The sequence below is a fragment of the Miniopterus schreibersii genome (assembly GCF_964146895.1).
Source record: "Miniopterus schreibersii genome assembly, chromosome: 11".
NCBI lineage: Eukaryota > Metazoa > Chordata > Mammalia > Chiroptera > Miniopteridae > Miniopterus > Miniopterus schreibersii.
The window spans coordinates 26,807,627-26,817,185 of record NC_138111.1 but is presented as its reverse complement, the minus strand read 5'-3'; the positions used below and the strand labels follow the sequence as shown (position 1 = coordinate 26,817,185).

Genomic DNA, 9,559 nt, shown 5'->3' with positions numbered 1-9,559 from the left:
ATTAGGTCTGTGGGATTCTTTCAGGTCTCCAAGACATGTCCCTAGGCCCAACTTTCTTAAATGGTTGGAAGTATCTGATGAGAGACCTTCCTGCCCTGGTGTTCAGGGGGCCTAAAACAGAACCAAAGGGGCACAACCACCTTCTCCAAGGCGGAAGGGTATGGGGGCAAAGAAGCCGGTGAAGCAGCAGGACCTGACCCACCCAACCCCTACTCCCATACAAAGCCCCAGGAGGTGAGGTCTGCCATCCTCTCCCTCATAAGGGCAGGCCTGGAGGCCAAGGGGAGGGAGAAAGTGGCATCAACACCAAGAGGCCTTATCGCCCGCCCATGTCTGGCGAGATCAGGGCTGGAGACACAATTAGAGCTCAATTATTCTTTCAGGGAGAGAAAGGAGCCAGGAGGAACTCACCTAAGGCACACACAGCTCATCTGTGGCAGAGAGGCTGAAATCTATGCCTTCTGCGCATGGGAAAACAGAAGTTCTTAGCCTTGTGCAGACAGGAATCTCCAGAGACAGGGTGCCTCTATCCCAGTCAGGGGTCAAGGTGAACGAATTCAGCATTAAAAGGTAGGTACTTTAAATAATATTCAAGGGATGGGAAGGGGTGGAATGAGTCATTGGGGAGAGAAGGGGACATCTGTAATATTTTGAACAAAAATTTTAAAAATAAAAATAATAATAATAATTTTCAAATTATCAGATGCTAAAGCCATGTCTGGAATGAAAGGATGAGGGAGAGATGGTGAACAATGAGAACTTGACTAAGCCTGGGGGAAAAGGGCCTGGCCGGCTCACATTCGCAAGGTTCAGGCCCCGCTGAGTTTTCCCGGGGGGGGGGGGGGGGCGCGCTGAGGGCCAGGGGTGGGTTTGGGGGCCGGGTTGGAGGCGATCCGGGCGGGCGGGGCGAGTCCAGGTCCTCTCCGGACCGTCTCGCAGCGCCGCTGGGTCTGAGCGTTGAGCCCCTTTCCCGGAGCCCCTGAGGGCTGGTCAGGGGGAGCCCGCGGGAGGCTCTGGCTGGCACTGACCCCGCCTTGGCATAGACGCCGCGGGAGCTCCGGGAGCCCCACACCGCCGGAGGCGGGCGCCCGGCTGGCCGCGGCCTCGAGCACCGCGCCGGGCGGGGCCTCGGGGGCCGCCTCCGTCCGAGGCGGCTGCTCCCCGGCCGCCCGGTCCCGCGCGCCGTCTGGGCTCAGGGCCCCATCTGTACAGTGGGCACAGGCGTGCTCGCGGTGATCGTCAGAGGCCCTGCCATTTGAACTCCAGGGTCGCAGCGGGCGGACCTGCCCTGCGGCCTCTGCCCTGGGGGACGCCGGCGCGTGGCAGCCAGCGGAAGAGGGGAGCCCTCAGGGCTCCTCGCACCCCGCAGAGGGGTACAGCCGAGGCGGCGCGCCCCGGTGACAGAGCGGGCTCAGCCGCCCGCAGGTTCCCGCCCGAGCGGGAGGTGATCCTCCAGCGCCCCCGTGTGGCCGCAGGCGGCCCAGGGCGCTCGCCCGATGGCACCGGCGCGTTCCAGACCCGGACGCCTCTTCTTGAAGGAGCCAGAACGCCAGCGCTTGGAGAACTGATGTAATATTCTTTTCTTTTTTTTAAATATATCTTTATTGATTTCAGAGAGAGGAAGGGAGAGGGAGAGAGAGAGATAGAAACACCAATGATGAGAGAGTCATTGATCAGCTAACCTGCAACCCAGGCATGTGCCCTGATGGGGAATCGAACCCTGATCTCCTGGATCCTGGGTCGATGCCTAACTGCTGAGCCACGCCTGGCCGGGCTGATGTAATATTAATTAAATAACGACAGCTAGCATTTATTGAACGTCTGCTATAAGCCAAACACCGTGCTTAACACTCTCATTTCAATGAGCTTCTCATTTAAATTCTTAACACTCTTTGGAGCAAGTATGATTACTCCCATCTCACATGAATGGGCAACTTGGTGGAGAGTGCCATTACAGACCCAAACATTTTACAGCTAGAGACTTGGAAATGTGGGGCGAATGCCCTAGTTTGCTGTGGAACTGAACTAGTCAGACCTTCCGAGGCCCTCTCCCCCAGTGCCTGGCTAACTCCTGCATCCAGTGAGCGGCCTCCATCTCTTCCTCTATTTTAAAGAATGGCATCTGTGGCCACAAAGATCAGAAGCCAAAGGACAGAACTTTTCTTCTCTGATGCCCAGGAGCCTTGGCAGAAAAAGGCCTAAGAACCAGAGACGGGTAGTAGTTAGGAGCTTTCTGGAAGAGTGGAACGAGTTCTAAGTCACAGAGGCTTGGGTTTCAGGTCCTGCTCCGCTTCCAACTAGCTAGGTAATCTTGGGCAAGTCCCCTCTCTTCTCTGAGCCTGTTTCCCTCCTGTACAATGGGAGGATTCTTCTAGATGATCTAATAATCCTTTTTCTTCCCCCAACCTCCCTTATCCGTCCCTATCTCACACCCATCCAAAGTGGCTCTGACATTCCAGAAGCAGCCTTAAGCTGACGTTTGAAGGTCCCAGGTAGGAGTTTCAACCCATCTCTGGGTTTCCTCCTGAGCTCTGGGCCCTGACTACTAGGTCCTGGTAGGGTATTTGGTCTTGACAGGTTGGAGCCATAGGAGGGGAGAAAGGCCCTGTGCCTCTGAGAAGGGCCTCAGGGGGGGTCTGCATTGTGATGACCTCATCCACTCTATGACATCATCTCTCTCCCACACCCACTCCTACCTGATCAACTGCTCTGCAAACCACCATCAATTTGAATCCCAAAGGCCTAAGAAAGTCTGTTCTCCAGTACCTGCTGCTGATCTTCTGCCTCAGCCAGCAAGAAGCACCATGAAATTGGAATTCACTGAGAAAAACTACAACAGCTTTATGCTGCAGAACCTGAACAAACAGAGGAAACGCAAAGAGTACTGGGACATGGCCCTGACTGTGGACCACCGTTTCTTCTTTGCACATCAAAATGTGCTGGCTGCTGTCTCTCCACTGGTGAAGAGCCTCATCTCCAGCAACGACATGAAGACCACCAATGAGCTCTTTATCACCATTGACCCCAACTACCTAAGTCCAACCACAGTGGAGCAGCTCCTGGACTACTTCTACAGTGGCAAGGTGATAATCTCAGAGCAGAACGTGGAGGAACTCCTTCGTGGGGCCCAGTATTTCAACACACCGCGCCTTCGAATCCACTGCAGTGACTTTCTGATTAAGTCCATTCGTCGCGCCAACTGCTTGCACTACCTGTTCTTGGCTGAGTTGTTTGAGCTTAAAGAGGTGTCAGACTTGGCCTACTCTGGCATTCGTGACAACTTCCACTACTGGGTTAGTCCTGAGGGCTCCATGCACTTCATGCGCTGCCCACCTGTCATCTTTGGCCGCCTGCTTCGAGATGAACACTTGCACGTGCTCAACGAGGACCAGGCTCTCAGTGCACTCATCAACTGGGTGTACTTCCGAAAGGAGGAGCGGGAGAAGTATTTCAAGAAGTTCTTCATGTACATCAATCTTAACGCTGTCTCCAACAAGACACTGACGTTTGCTAGCAACAAGTTGATGGGCATGGAGAACAGCTCAGCCCACGCAACCATGATTGAGAGTGTCCTTCTGGATCGCAAGCAGGAGAAGCCGTGCAGCCTGCTGAACTACCAGCGGAAAGGGGCCCTGCTTGATTCAGTGGTCATCCTAGGTGGCCAAAAGGCCCAGGGCAAGTTTAATGATGGGGTGTTTGCCTATATCATACAGGAGAACCTGTGGTTGAAGCTCTCGGAGATGCCCTACCGGGCAGCAGCACTTAGTGCCACCTCTGCTGGTCGCTACATCTACATCTCTGGTGGCACTACTGAGCAGATTTCAGGCCTGAAGACGGCTTGGCGGTATGACATGGATGACAACTCCTGGACCAAGTTGCCTGACCTCCCAATTGGGCTTGTCTTCCACACCATGGTGACTTGCGGGGGGACAGTGTACTCAGTGGGTGGAAGTGTTGCCCCAAGGCGGTATGTCTCTAACATCTATCGCTATGACGAGCGCAAGGAGGCCTGGTACCTGGCAGGGAAGATGAGCATCCCGATGGATGGCACAGCTGTGATCACCAAGGGTGACCGGAACCTGTACATTGTTACCGGGCGGTGCTTGGTGAAGGGCTACATTTCTCGGGTCGGGGTGGTGGACTGCTTTGACACCAACACTGGGGACGTGGTCCAGTGTATCACCTTCCCCATTGAGTTCAACCACCGGCCCCTGCTCTCTTTTGATCAAGACAACAACCTCTGTGTACACAGCCACCGGCAGAGCGTGGAAATCAACCTGCAGAAGATAAAGGCCAACAAGACAACCGCCTCAGTGCCTCTCTTGCCCAACAGCTGCCCCTTGGATGTGTCCCATGCTATATGCTCCATTGGAGACAGCAAAGTGTTTGTATGTGGGGGTATCACCACAGCCAGCGATGTCCAGACAAAGGATTACACCATCAACCCAAATGCCTACTTGCTGGACCAAAAGACAGGCGAGTGGAAGACCGTGGCCCCCCCACCAGAGGCACTGGACTGTCCTGCCTGCTGTCTAGCCAAGCTACCTTGCAAGATTCTTCAAAGGGTTTAAACCACTTTTAAGTGGGAGAATAAGTAAATGCATTATTATTCACAATTTAATGAGAGAGGAAAAGAAAGGAAGATGGCCTGTTGGTTCCTTATTTTTGTTCCAGTCTGTGTTCGGCCTGGAAGGTGAAGATTCTGGGCTAGGGCCCTTCCCAGTGGGTAGAAATTCAGGGCCACTCTGTCACTGGAGGTTTCCAACCTGAGGCTGGAAAGAAGTCCCTGGTGGGTGAGACTGAGGCATCCCCCGGGCACTGGTCAAGGTTATATGTAGAAAGCCCCCTGTTCTATAACCCTGTAGTCACCTTGCAGGCTTATCTGTTAGACTAAGTAAAGCATCTGTTTAGTTGGAAAGTCTTGGACTCCTCCAACAATCACTTCCCTAGAGTCTGCCCAGGACAGCAAGGGAGGTCCAATCCCAGGTCGGGGAGAAGAGCACCTAGGCTAGGGAGGAGGAAGGTGACATGGGCCTGGCTCAGGGGTGGGGGCTTAGGGAATGGGGTGGGGTGGAGGTGGCAGGTAGATGGGTGAGGGAGGGAGAGGCAGAGTTATTTGGCTGTTGTATTTGACCATGAAGTTATGGTGTGTCTGTGTGTCATTTGGGGAGAATTTGGGGGGTTACTTACAGTTGTTTCCAGTAAGCGAGGTTTGTTGACAACTTTCTCCAGGACTATGAGGCCTGAGGGACTTGGAAGAGAAGCCAGTAAAGGGGGAAGGAAGAGGCATCTGTTGGAGAAAAGCTTGGGGCTGAGGCAAAATGACAGGATAAGAGAGACAGGCTGGGGTAGCAGTTGGGTATGGACACTGGCGACAGATGGCCTGGTTTGAATACCAGTTCCATCACTTAGGGGGTAATCCTGGGCAAGTTACTTCACATCTCTATGCCTTAGTTGCCTTATCTGTAAAAGACAGATAATCAGAGAGCCTGCTTCGTAGGAGGATGTGAAGTTTAAATGAGATACAACATGCAAAATGCCTAGGACAATCCCTGGCATATATTAAAAAGTGCTACAGGAGGACTTTTTAAAAAGGAAAATAAAGGGGTGAGGCAAGGGTCCAGGTTCTTAGGCCCTTATATTAAGTTAGGTCCCATAAAATGCTTTTTCAAAGCCTTGGTGAGCCTTCCTCAATTCTAACCACCTCTGTTTCCCTTTCATTCACTTAATGTACTTACATATAATCCTCAACAATTTATAAGAAACTGACCAAGTCCTTGAACACCATATACAATTCTCATTCATCCATTCACACATTCATTCATGAATTTACTCACTCATCCACTCATCAATTCACACACACACACCATTCAGTGAGGCCTCTTTCTAGGCCAGGGCCAGGACTTCATTGCTGACCCTTCCACCCCTGGAACTTGTCCCACATTTCTCACTTCTCCAGCCCTGGGCAGCCCCCACCTCTGCTCACCTCACTGCATCCTCTCAGCTAGAAGAATGGGGTCTTATAGATCCATGCAACTAAGCCCATCTGTCCCAGTCCCCAGCCCACCAGGCTGCGCTGACCACTTAGTCACCTCTGACTCGATGCCATTCCCAGAGCTGATTCTCCAACCCTCTCTGGTGTCTGGGGGCCCCACTGCTCCCTTCTCTTCTTTCTCAGCCACTTACCTCTCATCCCGCCACTAGAACTCCAGAGAAATAGAGTTCAGATGGTCTGATCTCCATAAACAAGCTCATGTCCACCATAAACCTCTTCCTTGCTTTGGCTTCCTTTCTGTGCCTCGGAGGAAGAGGTGCCCTTCCGCAGTTCGATGTCGATCCCTCCTGTCTCTTCATTCTGTTCCCTAACAACTCAGGCTCCTCAATTCCCTCTCAGCATCCCCTTCCCGATTTCTTCTCTTCATCCCATAAATATTCTCAAGTTTCTCTGATCCTGAAAACAAACCCTCCTCAGCTCTGAGGTCTACCTCCTGCTATTTGGCTCTCCCCCTCTTCAGCTGAGCTTCCTCAATGTTTCCTATGCTGTCTGGCTCCAGATCAATCTCTAACCCACTCAGGCTGGCTTGTTTCCACCATGCCACCAGACTGTCTCCCGATGACACTGTCCTCTTTGACCTTTCCGCAGCGTTCTCTCTTTTCCTTGTAGTACTGGACAGTACTGACCATGGCCGCCTGCAGCAGAAATCACTGGGGTGCTTGCTGAAATAGATCTTTAGCACAGTGGGGTTGTAATCTGATATATTAACCAATGTGGTCCTTCCTTCCTCCCTTTCCACATTAAAATTAGACCAGGAGGCTGAAGCATCCAGGGCTTATCACCTCAAGGAGGCTGGCCCAGCTGGCTCAGTGTAGGAATCAGCCTCGAACTCTCGCTTGGCTTTTGCTGCTAGGGGAGCTTTAGCAATTCGTAGCAGAGATATGGCCTTGAACTACAACCCAGGTCTTCAAACTGGGGCACATAATGTCTTTCAAAGGGAAATTCAGACATGCACAGTTTTAAGGGAATCAGCTTCCAGATCAACATTTTTTTCCCAAATTGATCTACTTGAGAATATACCTGTGGTGATCACATTCTAGTTCTCTCTTCCCACCTTCCCTTTCAAAATTATATTTCATAGCTCCCCCCCACACACACACGCACAGCAACCTTTACCCATTCTAAGCCTTCCGAGGATGCACCGCCCGGGACGCCACATCAGGGTACAAGCGGCATCAGTGAAGCCGCCTTTCACCAAGACGCCAGTATCTGCAGAAGCTTGTTGTATTTCTCTCTTATTGATATAGTGTTTCTGTTAAGGTGTGAAGTCTGGTGTTAAAAACAAGGGTACTTTGGTTGAAGTTAGGTTGTTGAGATGTTAAATAGCACAGTGGAATGATGATGTAGTTTTTAAAGCTTTATTGAGATCTAATTCACATAGCATACAATTCACTCATTTAAAGCGTATCATTCAATGGCTTTTAGCATAGTCAAAGCTGTGCGATCATTATTACGATGAATTCTAAACCATTTTCATTACCCAAAAAGGAACCTTGTACCCCTCAGCTGTCACCCTCTAACCCCCTCATCTTTTCTGCCGTAAGCAACCACTAATCTGCTGTCTCTATGGATTTGCCTGTTCTAGACGTTTATATAAATGGAATCATATGTGACCTTTTCTCTGGCCTCTTTGACTTAACATGTTTTCAAGGTTCATCCATGTTGCAGCATATGCCAGTACTTCATTCCTGTTTATGGCTGAATATTCCATTGTGTGAATAAATATTTTTATTTATCGGGTAATGGACATTTGGGTTGCTTCTACTTCTTGGCTATTATGAATAATGCTCTTTGAACATTCATGTGCAAGTTTTTGTGTTCACTTATGTTTTCGTTTCTCTTGGGTACATACCTAGGAGTAGAATTGTTGGATTAAATGGTGACCATTTGAGGAACTGCCAGACTGTTTTCCAAAGCAGCTGCATCATTTTACATTCACACCTGCAATGTGCGAGTGTTCCAATTGTCCTGCAACCTCAACACTTCTTATTATCTCCTTTTCCAAATATAGTCATCCTACTGGGAATAAGTAGCATTTCATTGTGATTTTGACTTCCATTTCTCCAATGGCTAATGTGTTGAGCATCTTTTCATGGGCTAATTTTTTATGACACTTGTTTAATAACCTTGCCTCTTCTGTGCCCAACTGTTATCAGAGAACTTTCTCATAATTTATTTGTAGATACTTCCATACTTTGCATAAGCACAATTATGTATAAGTGATGACTTGTTTTTTTCTTTATGGAGGTTTACTTTATTCCAAATTTGCTGGGTTTTTATCCTGATAGATACTGAATGTTATCAAATACTTTCATCTGCATCTATTAAAGTGAGCATTTTCCCTCCTTTAATCTGCAATAGGGCAAATCACTTTTATTAATTTGTCAATATAAAACCATCTGTTCATTTCTGGGATAAACCTATCTAGGTTATAACATATATATTTTTATATAAAATACTATATATTTTATATTTACTAGACTCAGTAATTATTTAATTCCTTTAAAATACTACTAGGTTCCATTGCTATATATTCATTCAGGTTTTTATTTGTAAAATTTTATGAAGCTTTTGTATTTACCTAATTTTAAAATTTTAGTTTTTAATTATACATTGCTAGTATATAGAAATACAATTGATTTTTGTAGTGTTGACCATAATATACCTTGCAACTTGGTGAAACTCATTTTTTTAATTTTTATTTATTTATTTATTTTTAAACATATCTTTATTGATTTCAGAGAGAGGAAAGGAAGGGGGAGAGAGATAGAAACATCAATGATGAGAGAGTCATTGATCGAGCCCGCAACCCGGGCATGTGCCCTGAGCAGGAATCAAACCCTGATCGCCTGGATCCCAGGTCGACGCTCAACCGCTGAGCCACGCCCGGCCGGGCTGAAACTCATTTTTTTTTAGAGGGAGAGACAGAGAGACATCGATTTGTTGTCCCACTTAAATATGTATTCAGTGATTGATTCTTGCATATGCCCTGACTGGGGATTGAACCCACAACCTCTGCGTATCTGGACAACACTCTAACCAACTGAGCTACCTGGCCAGAGCTCTTTTTCCCACTTTTTCACTGCTCTGACTTTTGGGTTATTTAAACATTAAAAGTATTCCATTTTAACATATTGTGTTTTGGCTACATCATTTTGTATAAAGATTTTATTGGTTGTTCTAGAGATTACAATATACATACTGAACTTATATAGTCTTTTTAAAATTAATATTTTACTAACAACTAGAATATAAGAACCTTACTGCCATCTAGGTTACCTTCCTTCCTTTATGTTATAGTAATGTTACATCTACACACACTGAAAATCCCATCAGACACTTTTATTTTTATTTTTGCTTTCAAACATCAAGGATATTTAAAGAACTCAAAAATAAAAGAATAGTCTATTATATTTACCCAGATACTTACAATTTCTGTTAATTCTTCATTCTCGATGTTTCAGGTTTCCTTTTGGTGTCATTTCTTTTCTCTGATAATCTTCA

At 47.9% G+C, this 9,559-nt stretch overlaps 1 protein-coding gene across 1 annotated transcript; it reads left to right on the top strand.

Moving 5' to 3' along the window:
• Positions 1-2,804: 2,804 nt before the first annotated feature.
• CCIN (calicin) lies at positions 2,805-4,571 on the top strand (the record flags this gene model as incomplete). Its single annotated transcript, XM_081151408.1, has 1 exon — positions 2,805-4,571. One exon carries the CDS (start codon positions 2,805-2,807, stop codon positions 4,569-4,571), a length of 1,767 nt encoding a protein of 588 aa, XP_081007534.1.
• Between the last annotated feature and the right edge of the window lie 4,988 nt (positions 4,572-9,559).